Source organism: Anthonomus grandis, chromosome 16, assembly GCF_022605725.1.
Source record: "Anthonomus grandis grandis chromosome 16, icAntGran1.3, whole genome shotgun sequence".
Lineage (NCBI taxonomy): Eukaryota > Metazoa > Arthropoda > Insecta > Coleoptera > Curculionidae > Anthonomus > Anthonomus grandis.
In genome coordinates this window covers 12,819,192-12,840,699 of record NC_065561.1, presented here as the reverse complement: position 1 = coordinate 12,840,699, position 21,508 = coordinate 12,819,192, and the positions used below count along the sequence as shown (strand labels likewise).

Sequence of the window (21,508 nt, the reverse complement as noted above, 5' to 3'; positions counted from 1 at the left end):
ATCTCAGCTTTCAATATTTTGAATTGATCCGTTCAAAAAATAAAAAGGGGGAGGGTGGACATTAAAGAAAAGCACTGTATATATATATATATATGCCATGCACTGACTAAGAGAGAAAGAAAATGTGCGCGCGCACGGATCTCTCTTGCTCCTAGACTTTTACTCTCTCTCTTTCTATCTCTTCTCAACTACCGTTCGCCTCGCCCTCACACTTTTCGGAACGCTTTCTCTAGCTTACTCCCCCACTCAAGCGTGCCTAAAGAAGTTTTAGTTCAATAAAATATACAAGGTGTCTCACAAAAAAAATCAGTTTCTCAGTATTTTCTTGCACCATCTTATATAAAAATTATTAAAAGATTCCTACATCTGGGTAATACATATATTAGAGCTTCGCATCACATATCTTCCCTTTTACCCAGCTCCATGCAGAGTGCAGACTTTATCAAATATATAACTGGTAAATATAGACATTTTCATGAATTGCTTATTCCTTCATGACATAATATATTGACAAATTTTAATCACTACAGTTTTGCAAAATATTTTAAACCTTCAAACGAATACATATTATAAGACACGACCCCGAATATTTACATAGAGAACAAACTTACCTCTATGTGGCGTCGGACTGGGTTGCTGGAGCAAAGTAGCCAAACCATGGTAAACGGCACCACCTTTGGCAACTTCTAACGTCACGACGCTGCCTGTTCTCACTAGAAACTCAGCTGCTTTCTCCTGAGTAATTCCAAGAAGCGACTGACCATCTACGGTCAAAAGCTGATCACCTGCTGCCAGTCTACCGTCACGATCCGCCGCACCACCCGGCACCACCGATTTAATGTAGATCCCGAGGCGTTCTTGTCCCGCCCCTTTGGCGGCTACTATGGAAAGACCCATACCGCCGCCGGCTTTGTGAAGACGGATTACTTGAACCTAGAAAATAACCGATTTTGACCGGATCTAGAAGAGAATAATCGGTTGGTTAAGTGAATTATACCTCTGGTTGCGTTGTGCTCATAGCACTAGGAGGTCTTGGAGCATTCATGTACACCGTCCAATGGCCGGAACTGGTGGGTTGAGAGGCCAACCTGCATAAGCCGGCTGCTTGGAGAGGGTGAAGGAAATCAGCAAGGCCTAGAATAATGAAAATATTTTAGTAATATTTGAAGACCACTGTTTAATCTAAATTCAAATACTGCCATGGTTGTATATATGTCATATGTCTAGAACAGAAATTGTCAGAGTGGCTCTCTTAAAGGTGAGATCCGGGGTAACTCAGGGTGCTTATCGAGTACGTCTTGAAGAAAAGGCCTGAGCGCTTGACGTCATTATATTAAGATTAAAGGTATCTAGCGGTGCATAGAGATAATAAGAGTTTATATAACAAAATTAGTCTAAAATGAATTTTGAAATCTCTTATTGTTATTAAGGGGTTTCGGTTTGAATATGGCACAGTTCTTGGTAATGATATACCAAATGTTTCTCCTTAAGACTTTTGTGAAAAATACAAATTACCAAAAAAGCTCTTTAGGGGGGCCCGATAGCAAATAATTTTAAGGGCTAATTTAATATTTTGTCAATTTATAGGTCTTTATTATACTTGACCTCTCTCTAAATCTTATGTACTCCATTTTTCGACTTAGGCCTTCTTCATGTTTCCATCTATTTCGGTTTTGTGCTTTCCTTATCCGTGACAAACCTGCCGTGAGTTTGATATAGACTGTCCAGTGCATTGGCGGTCATCGCTCTGGTAAAGCCTCCATTGTAACAAGTTTTTTGCCTATTATCCCTCATGTATTCTGGCCACATGACCTGCAAAATACCATTTAAGGTCAGCTATCTTAATGTATTGATTTCGCCTTCTATCGAGTAGTGACAGTCCAAGCATTTGTCTTTCCATCACTGTTATTCTAAGTGTTTTTAGCAATTTTTTTGTGATAATCCATGTTTAGGCGTCATTACTGATATGACACATTGGCTCTATGGTCGACTTCTTAGATGTATAGGGATTTTTCTATTTTTCAGCGTGTGTCCGATATCAAAACATCATCCGCATACCTCAGATGGTTCAAACTCTTCCTATTTATTGAAATACCTCTGTGCTGCCAATTTAGTTGCTTGAAAGCATCTTCTAGAACCAAGGTGAATAATTTTGGAGATAGTGTCCCTGGTCTTATGCCTTTGCTAATCATTTCTCCAATGATATCATAAAATTGTTCTATTTCATTGTCGTTGTGACTTGATGTTGGGGCATAACACTGTTGTATAATTTTGATTTTGCAGTATTCAGAAATTTTTTATTATTATAGAGCTTGTAGAGCAAATTCATAATTGAAAACTACGATATTGGATGATGAGGCTTTGTTGACCAACAAACCCATGCCGCATTGACTTTCAATTGCTGATCCAATATGATCAAATGTGTGACTCTAATCCAGCATGAAACATTTTTCTGCTCTTTTCAATTCACACTTTCCTATCACAACCCATTTGATATAGGATATTTCTTCCTCTAATTCGAACAGTTGTGATTCGTGCATTCACGTTCTGACATTTAGACACGTTTTATTCATTTGTCTTCTTCTAATTTAGATTTTTCTTAATTATGAAAAAGAAGGCACCTATGTCGAATCAGCATTCAAGAATTATGCGTTGCCTAGACCCTAAAGTGTGACAAGGATAGAGCGAGCGGTAGGTACCCTGCGACATTTTGGGACACACATAAAAAGTTGACAAATGTTGTGCGACATTGGTCTATAAGGGGCCTCGCTCTAGGAAATCAGTTTGAATATTGGCGTGATTCATAAATCGAAATAAATTGTAGGAAGAAAATACATCGTAAATAAATGTTTCTAGTAGTCTTAAGTCATTGTGTTTAGTGTGTGTCTGTAATAATGAGTAGGTAATAAATCAGTGGTATTTTTGTGTATCAAGCGGTTTAATTAACATGATGACTATTAAGTTCAAAGGGCGAAAATTATTAATTACCTTACTTCATCTTCTTCTTCCTCAAATACAATGGACGTATTTCGACGGCCGCCCAATCTTGTTGTTTATGGACCTACAGTTTAACGTGGGTTCCGAACCACAAGTGTTTTGTTCTTATAAGACAAACACAAACAACCATGCCCATGCCGGGATTCAAACCCGAGACCACACGATTGCATCGTGAACACTTTGCCCACGATGCTACCGGGGTCGGCTAATTGCCTTACTATTTATTGCATACAATATACTAGGTAGCCAATTTGCTCTTATAGTTTTAATAAAAAGATTTAACATTTTTCAGTTTGCTGTGCACCTTGGACGTTTATATAAATAACTTGTGTGTAGACAGGTATTGTGAAAAATCGAATTTTTGGACCTTTTTTTTTCGATCAAACACGATCAAACATTAATCATAGAGCGCTACTTATACTTTCTACAGTTTAAACTTATCTCCAGTTTAGTTGTTTTATTTCCGGGTATAACCCTATTAGATTTCTTCTTATAGGGCTATTTAAAGTTTAAAGTTTATGTGAATGAACCAAATAATGTTGATGGTTTAAAGCAAATAATTCGATAATAAATATTTAGACTAATCGATCGAATTGAAATTAAGATAAGAAGATAAATTAAAAATAAGAAGGTTCCACAAATAAACGACTACCCACAAAACGAAAACCTTATTAGTGGGACAAGGACAGTAAATGGACTTAATTAGGAGTTAGGAACTTTAAACTATTCAACTCCGAATAAAAAAAATACTCATTTTGCAATGCATTGGTAAGACTGAATATGTTATTGGATATACTCTATAACTTTAATTTTTACTCTTTAACTTTAATAAGAAGTTTGGCGAAAACTTTAAACTTACCGGGTGGAACCCCTTGTACAACATCGCAGCTAAAACCATCATCCGGTAAGAGAAGCTGAAGTGGAGGCGTAGGATCTTCATAAAGCGTCACCTCCCTGCCCTCGGCTCTTGCCAATTCATCAGCCACACTCTCGGCAGCTTTAGCAGCCTGTTCTAGAAGCGAAGGTGAAGCCAACTTTTCACCAGGCTCAGCTAAAAAGATTTTATTTAAAATTTTATCGATTTATTAATGACCCAGACGGCACCCAATATACGTGTGATATGCCATCTATATCTAATTTGACGAAATATATTGCAATATCGCATGAATATGCCAAAGATCGGATCATCTATTTAACAGATATGCTGAGAATATTGAATTTTCATGTAATAATATTAATAATAAACGTTGTTTTATTATCATAAACATTTATAAAAACTACTATTTAATGGTGGCGAGGTCTAGCATAGCTATTCAACCTAATAATTGATAAAAAAAACCAAGTTTAACATTATAATACAATGAACAGTGAACAGTACAGGCCACCATACAAAAGTATAATATATTTGAGGCTTGATAAAATATAAATATTAAATTTAAATTAAATGCATATATAAACAATTTCAAATGTAAGAAGATGCACAGTTAGCTCAAATTTAAAGATACTTTTTCCAGTCTTTTTCCAGTTGTTTTACAGATGTCAGTAAGTGCAGTCCAATAAACAATATTTGCGACGATTCGACTTCAAGAAAATCAGAAGTATATACTAAGAATAATAAAGGTCCACTAAGGCACGCGTCTAGCATTATTTATCGACGAAGAATTCGTACCTCCGTGTACTACTTGCTGATTTCTGTCACCCAGATAGCTTCTTATAAAGGCAATCGCATCATTATCCAGACCATATTAGCACAGTTTTTTTAAAAGGGTATCGCCTTCATGGAAAGCCTTAAGTAAATCATCTGTCACACCGAGTAAAGCAGTAGTTGTGCTATAACCAGTACGAAAGCCTGGCTGAGTAGAAGGTATAACCACTGAATCAGATAAATTTTGACTAAGTTGGTCATATACAATTCTTTCTAGAATTTTGGACAGAGTGCACAGAAACTGATGGGTCGAAACTGTGATACGCCAGAGAGATTTGACTGTTTAGAAACCGGTAATATAATTGATTTTTTTCCAAATTGAAGATATTAAGATTTATTCATAATGTAAGTATTATGAGGTGTATTATATGTTTTATCAAAAAACTTTAAATTGTATATACAACTATGATAAAACCTGGTTGCATCGATTCCGATCTATTGTTGGTTCCCTGTCTCTAACTCAATCTTTGTGGTGCTAAAAACATGCTCTCTTTTCCTGTCACTGCTATTTTATCTTAAAAATACGCATAAATTCATAATAAGTATTGATAGAGTACTATCATAATACACTAAACATTTAAAACCAATGTAATACGTATCCGATACTTAAATTTGTATTATTTAAGACTTTGTTCATAGTTTATTACCATGTTTTATTTAACACATGGGAATTACCCACAAAAAAATACACGTTTTTGATTCAGTACATCAAAATCTATTAAAGTGTGTATCTATCCCTATATATCTCATTCTTATGAATGTTTAGAAGGAATAAAAATCCCCGATATTTATAAGTGAAATATGTACAACATCTATTGATTAAAGGCGGTTTGGTCTTCATAATCTAAATACAAATTGGTAAGTAGTATGAATATCTAACCTCATTTTTTTTAGGCACTTTGTTTATAACAATTACTAAGTTTACACGTAACACTAATGCGAATTAACGGCTTATGCGAATTAGAGCAAAAACGCTTTGGCATGTGTTTACACAACGGTTTTAAGAAGATGTTTTAACGTAGATAAACGTAGACTAAAACAGTTTAAAGGTGTCAACACAGTAACACATGTGTTTTATCTTAATTCGCATTTCGTTAAAGCGCATTAACGGTTGCGTGTAAACGTGGTAAATGCAAAAGTTTTTTGTTCGGAAAATAAAGAACATACCAAGATTAATTGTTGCTATTAGAGGATAACACCCAGTAAGCAGTGATGATAAATTTTTTCTAGGGACAATTACATATTTAAGAGGCCCGATTTTATTGGCATTTGAGCATAGAACTCTTCAATAAGTTTCTTATTAAGTTTACTCTATATTAATAATTAGGGCTAAAAATTGTCAAAAGATGCTTATGAATTTGTAGAGGATTTAATTAATTATATAAACAAAAAGGAAAACACCAAGTCTCAGTTTTTAACATGTATTCAGATCAGTAGTAAAGATACACATGTTTTGCATGTACCGGAGTACAGCCCTGAGGCCGTAAGCCGCGTACAGACCAGATTTCCAACCTAAACCAACGCAGGCCAAGGCACATGTGGTTACAGATTGGGAGGTGTTCGGATTGGTGTGTACGGGGCGAGCCAACGTAAGCCAACGGTTTCCAACCGCTTCCAACGGCGACGTTGGCGTTCGATTGCGTTCGGTCTTTGAGCGGTACATCAAAGGGAAATATGATTTGGTTCTTTCTTTCGTTCTCGGTTTTTAGTCGTTTGTCTGCCTTCGATGAGAGAAGATTCGCGTTTGTTTTTAATTTTCTGGTGGACGGGAAAAATGGAGTGGATTGAAGAATTAAGCCTTAATTGAGTACTATAGACAACATCCAATATTGTGGGACCCTTCTCATAAGCAATATAAAATGTCAAAGAAGAAAACAGATATATGGAAAACTATTGGAGCAGAATTTAAATGTGAAGAAAGTAAAGTAAAAAAGAAAATGGAGAGCTTGTTAAGTTCGTATCGCCGTGAAATCAAACGTGAAGGGTCGGTGCGTTCGGGAATGGCTACAAAAGACACGTATCACTCAAAATGGTTTGCCTTTAAATCAATGCAGTTTTTAAATGAAAAAGTAAGTACATTTTAGTAGCATAGGTACATAGAATTAACTACATTCGGAAGCAAAATAAACGCACCACCCTAAAATTATGAAATGAAATAAAAAATGAATACTGTGCCAAAAATCAAAGAGCTACTACTGGATTTGCAAACTTCAATCAATTTCTCAGCTGACGTATTGAATTTTAAATACATGTCTCTATATTCATTTTGAGTAGTTTATTTTGTGAGATATTCACATTAACACTGTTCAAATTGTCTAAATAATTAGATATGCCTAGCAAATATTACAGAAAATAAAAAGATATTCCTGGCATATATGAATATGTCAATTAGAGATTCTGGGCATATGCACGCATTTGTGCCGTCTGGGGAGATAATTATTAAAAAGATAATATAATAGATCAGCTTTGTTTTTATATTAAAACTAGTACAGTCTAAATCGACTTACGTTTATATTGCATAAGTAAAGCTCCGAGCTGCATGGAGTTAAGCTTGAAGCAAGCCGCACTTAAATTGGCCAAATCCTCGGGAGTGTACTTGTTCGCTTGCAACAAATGAGCGCACTGTACGATCTTAGCTAAATGACATTCCGCGGCGAGCTCTAATCCCTGGGATTCTGCCCAGGCCTGCAGGTTTCTCAGTCGATTTCCGAGCTTATTACCAAAATTCCTCGTACACAGGTTGCTGTTCGAGATGACGTTAGTTATTGCCTTCGCTGATATCCAGTGGAATAATTGGGAAAAAAGCTATGACAAAAAAAATATTGAAATTTAATGAAACGCTCATGACCTTTTCTGGATATCCTACCTGTATTGTAAGAGCAGCATTGACCCTACATTTTCTTAAAAGGTTCATGGCTCCACTTAAAATGTTTATTGCTTCTCTAGGATGATCGTCGCCCGTTACTGACATTAAATAAGCCATTCCTGAGTTAAGTTCATCCGTGAGGCAGGCGACCAGATTCTGGAAATATATAAAAATACATATGTTAATATTCTTTGGATGCCTTTAAGCAACATTTTGAAAAGTCTTCTACAAATAAGTTTAGTATAATAACATTTATATATAATATTAATAAAATTAGAGGATTTCAACATTTCTTAACACTAAAATATTCAGCAAAACTTTGTACGAACTACACCAACAAAATGATGTCACAATATGATTTTTACTCATTCATTTATTAACGAATAAGGATAGGTAAAGGGACTAACATATCCTTAAAAACTCTCTGATTGTCAAACAAACCACATTGTGCATAATAATTATTATGCAAATCTAGTAGATCTAGTCAAATGTTCAGTTCGGCCTGGTAAAACGGAAAAGTTTATTTATTTATTTATTTCAATATACGGCAGAGCCAGTTTACAAAATAGATAATATAACAATATAAATATATAAATACAATACTAGAATTACAAAAAGAAAATATACCAAGATAAAACCTCTAAAAAAACAATCATCAACAGGGCTAAAAACTTAACATTATCCAAGTAACGTAGGTTAAAGTGTAAGATTATTTATTTTTGATTTGAATGATCGTAAGCCGCCGGAACATGTATCCAAACTATTTTCATTAAAGAAACGCAAAGTCCTAGTCAGTGGAGAAAAAACCCATAGTTGGCCGAATGAAAGGGTAAACGAAACATAGCAGAGTTGATCCTTCTTTGATATTGACTTGAGTTCGTTATTGTTGATTGTGTATTGATAATTAATAATTTTATAAGAACGACCAAACGAAATACATACACACTTCTTTACATTCAGTTCCAGACTACTGCTATTACACCACTCAGCAACACTATTTTAATCCAATTGAAGTAGCATCAAAATATGACTCAATGGCTTTATATAGTTTAAAATCATCAGCAAAAGCAAGATGTTTTGAATGAACAATTACATCACTCAAATCTCTTATGAACAAGTTAAAAAAGACCGGTCCAATATGCGAATCTTGAGCCACGCCTGAAGATACTTCAATACCATTAGAAATATAATTACTCATCCTGACCAACTGTGTGCGACCAGTCAAAAAAACTGTGACAAAATTCGACCAAAGTCCTACCAAGGCCCATAGCCCCACATTTCCGAACCAGATGTTCATGACCAACCCTATCAAAGGCCTTCAAGAAGTCTGTATACACACTATCGACCTGTACAGACCTCCCAAAAGCACCAATCAAATCATATTTGTAAGTTTGTCAAGTTAGGGCTATGAAAATTCGAGTGAAGAAGATTATAAAGCATTGTTAGCTCTAGAAATATGTTCAATCTGCAGAAGTATGATGTCAATAGTCTTTCAGGTTTAATTAGGTAATTGATATTATGGGTTATGCGTTGCAACATATAAACTGCGATAATGTATAAAGAAACTTCTGTTGTAGTCTTTCGGTAGCATTAATATACATATTGTTAGATGGAGTCCAGATATAACAACAATCCGATTTAAAAAAAAATAGTCGATTTTTCTCAAAAAGACCTCCTAATAATAAAAATTCAGAGATTGGAGCGACACAAAGTCAATATGTATCAATCCCTTAACTGCGGGGACTGTAATGCCGTTTACATAAGTCAGTCTGGCAGGAAAATAAAAACGAGAGTGCAGGAACACTTGAGAGAATATAATAAACACAAAGATACCGAAATCACCGAGACGAAATCGGCTTTTGCAAGTCATTTATTGTCCTCAAAACACTATCCTTCCATCCCGGAAAATGTAAAAATCCTTCATGAGTGCCCCGCAGGAAAGAAGCTTCACTTATTAGAGAAGATGGAGATCACAAGGGCAAAAAGGAGTCTACTGTCTTGTGTGAATGATGTTTTTACCTTCGAACCGCATTTAATTTTTAACAATATTCATCACGACCTGGATAGCACGTAAGTTTAGCGCTTGCCTACGAACCCGATGGTCGCTGGTTCATTTCTCGACCAAGTCATATTTCAATTTTTATTTTTTATTTTATTTTTTACTTTATTTCCGTTCTCCCGTTCAACTTAACCTCATTCTGCTTGTTATTTTATTTAGTTTTGACACCGGATTTAATGTGAACATCAGCATTATTTATTTTTTACTTTTTATGTATTTATTTTTGTTTCAACTTAAATGTTTGGGTGTTTATCTAATAGCTTTATCGATAAGTCATATCTTAACATTGTAATTTATGTCTATGCATTGTTGTTTTTGTAATAGGGTTGCCTTCTTTCTTTTAGATCTGACGATGCCTTAGGGTGAAACACGTGTATTCGTTTTTAAAAATAAACATAATTTGAGATTATTGACTTTGTGTCCCTCCAATCTCTGAATTTTTAACAACAATCCGAGCCACTACATTAAAAAATATATTGAAGATTTATCTAGGATATCAAAGGTTCTGGAGAAAATAATGTGGGAATCAATTTACGCACATATTCATAAACAAATATTATATACTGTTAGTTAGACCATTAAGTACTAGATCTGGTTATAGAAGTAGTAGCAGTTGGAGTAAGCTTTTTGGCACTGGGTTAAATTTAAAAATCTCTCTTTTTTAAGATATATTAATATAACCTATTTAGCTAATTTTATTTTTGTAATTAATTTTTTTCTTATCTCTTTTTTTCTTTTTCATATATTTTTTTTAATTACAATTTTTTAAATAATTTAAAACTAAATTAAGCTATGATCTAAAACTATTCAGTAGGTAATATTGGTTCCTTGAAAATTCTAAAGTGATAGCTTTACGTCTATTGCGAACTGATACATTGTTTTATAAACGGAAATATCATTGGCTGATATTAAGTATTTAAAACTTATTGGAAACTGAACATACTTTGTTAATTCTTCAAAATTTGTGAACATTTTAAGAAAAGGTGTGCGAGGTCGCCTGTATCCCCACAATCACAATTACCAGTATTTTAATTCCTATTTTGTTCATATGAACCAGGTATAAAGCATGGAAAGACCTAAAATGAGTGATGATACTAATGAATTTTTTATTATATTCTTCAAAAAACCATGTGAGGATTTATATTAAGTCTATAGTTAGGTTTATCTCAAAAACAAAAATATATCTAAACTTTAATAATCATGGACTCTCAACGTGGCAGGTATACATGGCAGTATTCCCAAATGCAACACTTACAAAATGTCAAAGAAGCCATTTATATACAGTGCCAATGATTTTTAATATGTTACAAAATGAACGAAAAATTTCTATTTATAAAAAAATAAAAAATAAATTAACCAATTGGTTGATTGTCAATAATGTTATTGTTAATATATACACATATCTATTGATAGTTCTATTATATTATAATTATCAAAGTGATACATTTTGCGAAAAACTGATAAAAAGTATAAAGGTTATTAAAATTTGATATATTGTAAAAAATAGATATATATTAAAGTAATTAGATACCCTTATACACACACAGAGCTATGCTCCATTGTGTATAATATATATTTGGTTTGAGATGTATTATTTTATGAATGAATAAATAAATAAAAATAAAATAAATAAATGTTTTCTTATTAAATTATTTCACTACTTTTTTTGATGCGTTGTATAATAATTGCCAGTCAAATGATAATTTTTATTGGTTTAACTCTAAGTCAAGAATCCTACCATCTGTCGTTGATTCTTTCCCTGCTTTATCTATAACTTCATTTTTGGGAGGATTCGACGTCCAAATGGAAATATGGATGTAAGTTAGTTGAATTAAAAATGTGATTTTTATGTGCTAATCAAGAAAAACTCTTAACTAATACTAGTACTTAGTAGTCAGAAAACAATAAAATTGTTCAGGTCCAGCACCCAAAAAATAAATACTTAAAAAAATATACAAAAGTAAGCGCTTTTTGCCCTACAAAAAAGTTGAGCATCAAAAACCTAACCTTAACATCCAGGCGTTACACTAAAATGTATTATAGCTCATTAATTGATTGAAGGTTATGATTTAAGATATCTTTATTTTCCTTTTAAATCTTAAGTAGTCGGGAATATAGTTGTACAAGCGATAGACCCTATATAAAAGTCTTCGTTATTAACCATAAAAATCTGAGATTTAGACTGTGTATATCATCAGTATATTGGATTCCGATTATTAAATATGGAGGCCTCTTGATTATTTTATGGAAAAAATTTAATTGCACTCCTCTGCGCTTCTTTTGTGTCTTTCTATTTTAATCCATAAATATATCTTTGACATGATTTTTGAATTTTTCAGATCCTGTTTTCTTCGTTTTGGGTCAGACAAGAACCATATACTAGATCACAGTAAATGAAAAACCTAAGAACCAATAGGTTTGTTAATTCGAAATTTTGTTTCACTGTAGTAGATGCCGATGGTTATAATGAAAAATAGACTTTTTTAATGGTAAGATTAACATGTTCCCTAAACCTTAGTTCTGCGTCGACCATAAGACCTAAATTTTTAGCACAGAGAGTGAAACTTGCACAACATTCTTGTGAATCGTTAAATTCATCCTGAAATCAATAGTTAAAATCATCACGTGCAAAAATTAAATATCAGTTTTGAGAATCTTATTTTTTTTTAATCAGGTAAGTTTAACCGATTTTTGTTGGATTAGTGTTTAGATACCATATACAAGGTGTACTAGAGAGCACCAATCGTAGCTCTAATCGGCATATTTTAGTAGCTAGACACTGGTCCATCTATCCTCCTATTTGAGGATAGATGGCCTACTTAAGTGGAGGAGAGTTGGACCAGCCTATTTTGTTTTAGGATTATGCCCAATAAATATATCCGAAAACAAAACGCACCTAAAAGAGGTTCTTGTACGGCTAGAGCATTAGGTGATGCAGTTAATGCTGTGAAGAATGGCGGTATGGGCATTAACGAAGCCGCGAAAGCATTTAGGATTCCAAAAACAACTTTTAAGCGCAGATTAAAAGCAAATAACATCGATAGCTGTAATCGTCTGGGGCCAGATTGTTCTTTGGGCTCGAACGTCGAAACAAAAATAGTCATGTAAGAATCATGACGTTTAATTTAGCTGAACGATTGGAATTCCAAATAAATTTAGCCACACTGCTAATTTATTATCGTCTTTTTTAGGTAAAGCTGGCCAAAAATGGTTAGAACTGTTTTTAAAGCGAAGACCTAAAATTTCAATCAGAAAATCCGAGAACACCTCAATTGCGCCAGCTTTGGGAATGTCAAGAGAAACCGTTAATAATTACTTTTCGGATCTACAGAGATCAATACAGACGAAGGATTACAGCTGAACACTAGGGCTGGTCAGGTACTAGCCGAAAAAGGATTAAAATGTGTTCCAAGCGTAAGTTCTGGAGAAAAGGGTGAGACAATTAGTGTCATAGCATGTTGTAGCGCAGAAGGCACTTTTATCCCCCCATTTTGTATTTTCAAAGGAAAAAATAAAAAAGAAGACTGGCATGAAGGTATGCCACCGGGTTCTAAAATTAGAATGTTGAAAAAATCTGCTTACGTTAATAGCGAGATTTTTTTAGAATGGTTACGAACACATTTTCTACCAAGAAAGCCCTCGGGTAAAACTTTACTAATAGTAGATGGCCACACGTCCCATACGACCAACCTGGACCTACTAGAATTTGCTGAGCAAAATGATAATATAATTTTGTTTTATTTACCATCGCATACCACTTACTACCTGCAGCCTCTTGATCGCGCCTTCTTTAAATCTCTTAAAAGCAACTTCTACGCTGAATGCCGTTTTAAAGTTTAAAATCACCCAAACAGGGTCCTTAATCGTCTTCATTTAAATCCTCCTCTGCATTTAAATTCACTGGGATTTATCCATTTAATCCGTTAATTATCCCGGAATATGCTTTTTTAACACAGACACCCTCTGAAAGTCCTGAAACAGAAACATTACAGATGGTCCAGACGGAAAACTTATCAGTTAGAGCTGAGTCTCCTCAACCAGGCCCCTCCGGAATTCAAAATCTAAAAGCCTTACCCATCAACCCTAACAAGTCATCAGTACCTGATGAAGATATAACTCCCGGAAAGGCTCTTGATGAAGTAACGCCTGTACCTGTTTCATCTGCAGCAGTGAAAAGAGTTCGTGAAAAAATATTCGGAGAGATAACAGCTAAGGAATTTATAAAAAATAAGAAAGAAGCACAACTCAAAAACGTAAAACCTGTAAGAAAATTAAAAAGTAAGAGAAAGGTGAGTGAATCTTCAGTGTCTAAAGATGACGTTACTCTTGATGACAGTTTGAGTGGCGAAGAAAACTTTAGTAATTTAGAAAATGAATGTATCGGTTGCAAGGAGGACTATAACCAAACGTCTAAAAAAACGAATGGCTGCAATGTATCATTTGTAAACGTTGGTTACATGAAACTTGTTCTGGCTTCGTTAACCTTTGCAATGAATGTGGAAAGACTGTAGCCACCAAAAAAAAGAAAGTATAGCATGGTCCGTCTATCCTACCCCTAGTGGTCCATCTTATCTCCACAGAGCAGTATAGATGGACCAATGGCATACCTGTCATTATGTATATTTTTTAGTGCCTTGAATTAATATTTTTAATACCTAATGCTATGTTATGTTATATATATTTTTTCCAATTTTGTTATTTTTTTTTATTAAAAAAGCACGTTTAATTTTTTTAAATGTGGTCCATCTCTCCTCCTTTTACCCTATCTAATTTGTATGTCATCAGCATACTGATCTGATTTAGAACTATTATAGAGCTCTAGTAATATTACATGTGTAAATTAAAAAAGAATAGGAAATAAAGTGTATTCCTGTGGAACCTTACTCTTAATTATATTCTATTCAGATTGCTACGTACTGATTTTTTGCAGAAAGATAAGTAAAAACTTATGATTGATAAGCTCAGAGTAAGCTAGAAGGACCAAAGCAGTAGATTTTTCAGCATCCTTCTCTCTCAAGATAACGTACGTGATGCTAGCAACGGCAGAAGCGCAGCCATACCCTGGTCTATATCTCGATTGATTTTCTGGTAAAATTTTAAAGGCATCTAAGTGTGCCCTAATTTGTATATTTATCACTTTTTTAAACTTTGGAGAGATATGGCAAAATGCTCGCATGTCTTAAGTCGTTATATTTTGTTAGCGAGGTTATTTTTGGCAAAGGTTGTAATTTTTGCTATTTTCCAGGCTGTAGGGAAAACGCCTTCTAGTAAACATATATTAACGAGAGTCGTAACATATGTCAGAATTTTCGGACAACGGATTAATAACATCTGAGAATTAATCAAATCCGTGCTAAATGCTAAAGATTTTAAAGAATATTATTGCCACCTCACCTCACCAGCATCAATGCAAAAAAGAAAAAAAATTACAAATGTTTTTTCTTTTTAGTTTTTTTATCTTGTTGGTAGAAGGATATAAGCTCTTTGTTTTCCATTGTTTCAAAACCTGAATATTGCATAAAAAAATATTTATTTCTCTAGGATTATTTAATTTGTTAGAAATTATTATAGAGTTTTTAGAATTACTTATTATATACAGATTTTTAAGACGCTTAAGACATTGTACTATCGAATTTCCACTATTTAATAATTTAAACTCTTTCACACAGCAAAATGAGACATGCCGATATTATCATTTTTATTCTGTAAAACATAATAAACAGAAAATAACCATTAGATGACCGGAGGCGGCCACTCATCGACAAGAGCGGTGTTATTTTGTACAATGCGTAATCTTCAATTCGCCAACCTGTATATTTTTAGTTTTTAGGTTCTCATGTATGGATTTTAGAAATCTTGCTAAGTGAACTTATCAATAGTAGCTGTTGTTATTTTGAAAATATTTATTGTTATTAATTTATCATTGATTCCTGATTTCGATAATTAAATTTTTAATATATAAAGATATAACTACGAATGTTAATTTTTATTAAAACAGCTTCGTAAAAATGGTATTACGTTAAAATTAATAAAAAAGTTACCAACATGTGTGTAAACAGTATTAAACGAAGCAACTAAATTTATACCAATTGCATATTATATCAATTACTTTAGAAAACAACAAACTAGGCTTTATCTAACTTCACAAAGCGCGACCTTTCGTTCTTAATTTAATCAAGGCGTAGCAGGATACACGGCAAGATATTTCCTTTTAGATTAGAAATTGGGAAATAAAGGAAGCCAAATTAAACCACAAAATATCTTCTGATTACGTCTTCACCTATGGTATTAATGTTGATAAAATTGTACCAAATTTGAATATTGGGAAAAGCATCAAACGACCGAGTTGTTGATTTTAATTTATAAAAGCTATTTGTTTATGCATAACCAGTAACTTCCAATATCGTTTATTAATTGTTCAGAATACGTACAATTTATGTTACAGTTACATAAGATGTAATAAACATTATCAAACCTCCCACAAGAGCACAAGGAGTTTGTCTCTAACTCCTATTATTCAGTTAATTTTTTATTCTACTTTTTTTTGGTATCATTGCCATAGCATCACACTACGTCATGGAATAAACGAATGATAGCAGACAATTTATACATAAAAAATAAAGTTTTTTAACTGGTTTCTGGTTGAAATATTAAACTCATTACCTACATCACAAAACACAAATTTAAGTATCAAAATTCTAAAAGTTCCAAGTATGCATTTTGAAAATATTCACCTAAAAAAACAACAGCCCTTAGAAGGTACTTCAACTTATAATAACCATTACTTCTGTACTACTAAACAATGGTACAACAATGTGTCTTTTTTTCAAGCTATTAACTCTAACAATAAGCTCTCATCAATAGAGAACCTCTAAAACGCTCTAGTGGTTAAAGTGTTCCATTACGGTGTAATAGGACCGCTTTAATAAAATTTGGTAATCGAATAGCATCAAATGAGGCCTTTTGTCTTATGAAAGAGGGTCCTCTTGATAATTTGTTCGACTTTGATATATACTTACGAAACGAAAAGGTAAAAGGTTAAAATTACAATTTAAATTTAAGCTTGTGTAGTCTGACGTATATCTAACACGGCTCTTTGCGTATTATCGCCGAAACTTTGAAAAGCCATTTGTGCGGGAATTCTTCCGAGACAAGCCAATTTGAACTTTTGGGAATCGGGAGAAATGTTTTTCGACAGTTTAAAGAAAAGAATCACTCTCATGTAAATGGAATCTACGTGAAGCCAATAATAACATCGATAACATATAAAGGAAAGGGATCATTTATTCAAAAAAAAATATCCATTTACAACTTACACAAAGCCTAAAAATGATAGGTCTTTATATAGGTTCATAATATTGGAAATAAATGTGAGAAAAAATTGAATGTATAAATAAACCTCTGAAGTTATTTCAATTTATTTTTGTCTGTATAAATATGATGTGCTGCACAGGTTAATATAAAATTTTTATTTTCAATAACTGTCTAAGACGTGGTCAGAATCGAGAGCACTATCTCGATGAATGGAGATCATAGCGAGTGAACTTAATCTTCTAGGTACAGTTATGATTCTTTCCATGGTAGAAAATGATCTTTTTATGCTAGCAGTTGTCACAAGCAAAGTGGCTAAAATAATAATAAGAAGTGTCCTTTCTATAACTTCCTTCGCAATATTCCAACAGTTTTAAAACCTCGGCTAATTTTTCAATTGACGATATTTTGCGTATATTCTACCTTCACTGCCGTTAATGACATCTTATCTTCGAAGTATGACGCTAAATTGTCTAGCTCAACTGCTTCACTTACATCAGCAAATCCTTCAAGGAGAAGTTGGAAGATCGGTAAAACAACTTCGTTTTCGAGAAATCGTTTTGTCAAATTTTCAACTGAGGAAATCAATACACGAAAGGAATACTGTAATCCTGAAATGCGCTTCAGTCGATGGAGTTTGCGGTAACGGAATCAGAAACGATCCTGGTGTTTTTGAAAGAGTTCGGGAGCCGATGAGGAAAAGATTGGATTTTTAGATCCGAGCGAGGGTAGTCATTTTGAATAGTTCCTGTAGATTCAGAAACATTACATAGTAATAAATAATTTTCAAAATTCTTTTTGGCTCTATGTTTTAGAAACAAAGCGTCCTATCAAGAATTATAAAAGGACAAAATATTCTTAAAATAGTCCAAGGAATAATCACTTAAATTTTTGCAGCATGTTTAGTAAACACCATGTATATGTGGTTTATAATATTTGATAGAAATAATGATTTTTAGCTACGAGTTTAGGTCTTACCTTAAATGCTAACTGAACGGCGTCAGCCAGAGTGTCCTGCGCCTGTAACGAAAACGCGCTGACGTGCCTGTCACTTTTAAGAAAATGCAGTAACTCGCTCGCATTGGCCAGCCAGAAGGCCTGAGATGTACCCTCCGTACTTCGGTCCTGTACAGTGTGACGTATTAACACGGCGGCGTGTTGTAGCAGTAGCGTCAATTTATGGGCACGTTCTGTCGGGGTCAGTTCGGGTCTGTAATGAGTCGATGCACGATATCTGGAATTTTTAAAGTTTGGTAATAATCAACATTTTACCTTTTGAACATCTTGGAAAGAAAAAAAACATGGGTAGGTGAACGTAAAGTAAACCTTAAGGCATATTTTTCTTAGAGGTTTCCAGAAAAAGTGTTAACAAAAATGTTACATAGACAGCTCTAAATACTCTAAAAAACTTAAAATACTATTTTAACAAATAATTTAAAATGGCGATCGTCAATTTATTAATTTGCTTCAGAAATGATGAATGACATCGCATAAGGGTATCTACTGATAGTTCTGCAATCATTAATTTTAAATTGCGCCATAAAATAAAAGAAGAGCTGCTAAATCAGGAGACATAGCCCGCAACCAAATGGGCTCGCCTCATTTAATGATTAGTGTGATTCCAATCTAATACTTCAGGAGACATTTGTTGACATTTGTTCAACAAAATATGGGCCAATTAGCTTGTGTACAGCACACATGTGTCTACTCCCCATATTACCGATTAATAAATAACACAATACATTCATGAAAAGTTTGTATTAAAATTGAATATGTTTTGCTAGACAAAGACGAAAATATTTCACGGTTTTTAACATGTAATATGGGTGAAATTGATGACAATTGAACATCCTTATACCATAAGATTTTAAATTTCCAAATCCCCATAAATTCTTCAAGAAGTGCCGCTAATATTTTTGCCTCAATATCCTCAGTGACATCAGTGGTATATAGCTTGAATGACGACATATGATGCTTCACGTTTACGGGGGAAGTATCCTTTGTCATTTTATTTGCGTTCGTTTATAAAGGCAAACGTGAGCTGGTTGTTATATTTTCATAATGATATTTTAAACGGATAATATCCGTTTTTTTTAAGTGGTTATTTTTTTATATCGGGGGTAATGTTTTATCTATGGTCTTACGAGAAAATAAGCTTCCTGGTGAGGAAATGTGATTTTTTTGATTATTCCTGTTTCTAGCTTTCGACGATTTTAACAAAAAGGAGAAAATTTTTATTGGTATACAGGTTGGCGAATCGATCATTAAGCAGGGAGAGGTTCTTAAAGGCGAAATATAGCAACGCGCACGCATGCATTTTGATTGATCTGCTACTCGCCTGCTATGATGTTATTTTTCATTATTTCAGTATGACGTTGAGGCATTTTTGTTTATTTCAAATGTTTATTATCCTGTGTATTGCATAATGAAGATTAAAGCGTTATTCTAATAAAAATAAAATATAAACTCTGATAAAGTAGAAAAATTAAAACACTATCCAAAAATAAAATTAAACTTTACATTATAAGTAGAACAGCTTGTCTTGTTGAAAATAGACCGATCTCAGCTCTAAATCAGGGAGGGTTTGAATGGCATGAAGAACCTGGTTTTGCAGGAACTCACAGTATTTTTGGGCGTTTAACGTATCATCAATAAAAAACGGCCTTATCATATGATCTTTCAAAATACCAGCTCAAAACACAAACATTCAGTTTTTGAGGAAACTGGGTACGGAATTGAAAACTTCTGTGTTTATTTTCCCCGAGAGCAATATCGAACAACGGAAAAATTGTGTTTTTCATATAATGGAAACGAAGATTAATCTGAAAATAGAATAATTTAACTGCTGGTAATAGTTTTATGGTCCATACCTAATCCAGTTCAAGAGCACTACAAACCATTTCTTCCAGTCCTTCTTGCTCCCGGACCCCCAGGAGAGAAGGTTTTTCCACTTTAGTGTTATGTCATTTAAGACAATCTTGAGGACAATTTCTCAAAATTAAAAATCAGATTTGAAATTGTTTTTTTTGTTAGAAATCGGTCTATTTTTAAATGTAGTTAAAAACAAATCGCTACATTGTATTGTAGAATTGTCTCCATAAAACAAGTTAATAATTTGAACTCTTTCAAAAGGAATATAAACAGTCATAATAAGTTGAGAAAAAAAATAAAAGCGCATTAAAATCAACCGTGCCTGTCAGTCACAGAATCTGCAATTCTCCAACCTGTATACGCACTCTCTTCGCATTACATGTGATATATGATACCATTAATGATTTTTTAAATAGTATTAGAATTGAGAACTTAGTTGCACTTCTTAATTTTATTTAATGCACATAGTATATCACTTCCTGTTTATTGAGACAACGACTTAGATACCAAGTGGCCCAAGATAAAGGGAACATTTTATACCTCCTTTGATTTATAAGCAAAATAATTGGACTTTAGTATTTAGGCAATTTATGTTAACGTTTGACGTAATCAAATATTTTTCGTGTTTAGTGGAAGATTACCTAAAATTTAATTTGAAATTTATGTTTTTACATATTTCGAGAAAATGATATTCTAAAAAGGAAGGTGCCCCACTTTGTGTGATTTTTTTGAAATAAAAAATTATCATATTTTTAACTTAGAAATAGTGGAAAGAATAAGTTAAAAATTTGAAACTTGCGTCCAGTAACCATAGAAATAGAATTTTATATCTGTTTGTATCTGCTCTGTTCACACCAGTATCCAAAATAAGTAAACGTGTATTTTTGGGATTTAACATTTTTTTCTCGAAAACTTTGGATCAGGAAAATTTTCACCAGAGTAAATAGTTCTATACATCTCTTATTCCCGTGACAAATCATTTTTAGAATAAGTATAATTTATTTAATGCTTCCAGTAACTATGTCTTGTTCACAGGAATGTTAGATAATATATCTATGTTATTTAAAAAAAAACATTTTTTTGTTTATTTACAACTTATTTCGCTATTTTTAATTGATTCTGTAAGTACAAAAATAACTCATTTAAAAATGTACAATAAAGCTGCACACTTGTCTTATCTCAGCTTGATCAGTATCTATCTGATGCTAACATCTAATCAAAAAGATCCTAAAGAAATATGTACAGATCTCACTCGAGCTTAAACCCGGTTTACTGAAAAATCAATAATCTTCTACCACAGTTTATAAAAGTTGTATCACCCATATAAAAGTGGCATAATAAAAAAGATATTTGGTATATCAACTCTTTTTGACAAGTCCTACAAGCAGTTAAAATAAGCGACTCAACTTTGAAAACACCCTGTGTAATAAATAATACACCCTTGAAACCCATAAAAATTATGCTTTTATTTTACATATTGCAATTAAATAATAAAACAATTTTGATGAAAATGTAAACGCACTCCATTAAAATGACAGAGAGTATTTGGTATTTGATTTTCGCTTTACAGTTACAAATATATTCATTTTTAAGACGTCTTTTATTTTCTTTTCTAAATTTTTAGTCGGTTGTAAAAAATGGCTCAGAATATAGAACATTGACACTCCAACGGATGGTCAATTTTTTTTCTTCTAAAATG

The 21,508-nt window shown here is 33.2% G+C and overlaps 1 protein-coding gene across 7 annotated transcripts in view; it reads right to left on the bottom strand.

Moving 5' to 3' along the window:
- LOC126745805 (afadin) overlaps positions 1 to 21,508 on the bottom strand; it is a 465,103-nt gene that overhangs the window by 55,766 nt on the left and 387,829 nt on the right. For all 7 annotated transcript variants that reach the window (XM_050453809.1, XM_050453810.1, XM_050453811.1 and 4 more), the window contains 6 exons: positions 17,917 to 18,172; positions 7,569 to 7,724; positions 7,210 to 7,507; positions 3,857 to 4,048; positions 998 to 1,134; positions 612 to 933 (listed from right to left, as the gene is read on the bottom strand). In XM_050453809.1, the coding sequence (XP_050309766.1) occupies positions 612 to 933; positions 998 to 1,134; positions 3,857 to 4,048; positions 7,210 to 7,507; positions 7,569 to 7,724; positions 17,917 to 18,172 (1,361 nt within the window). The remainder of the gene's footprint in view (positions 1 to 611; positions 934 to 997; positions 1,135 to 3,856; positions 4,049 to 7,209; positions 7,508 to 7,568; positions 7,725 to 17,916; positions 18,173 to 21,508) is intronic.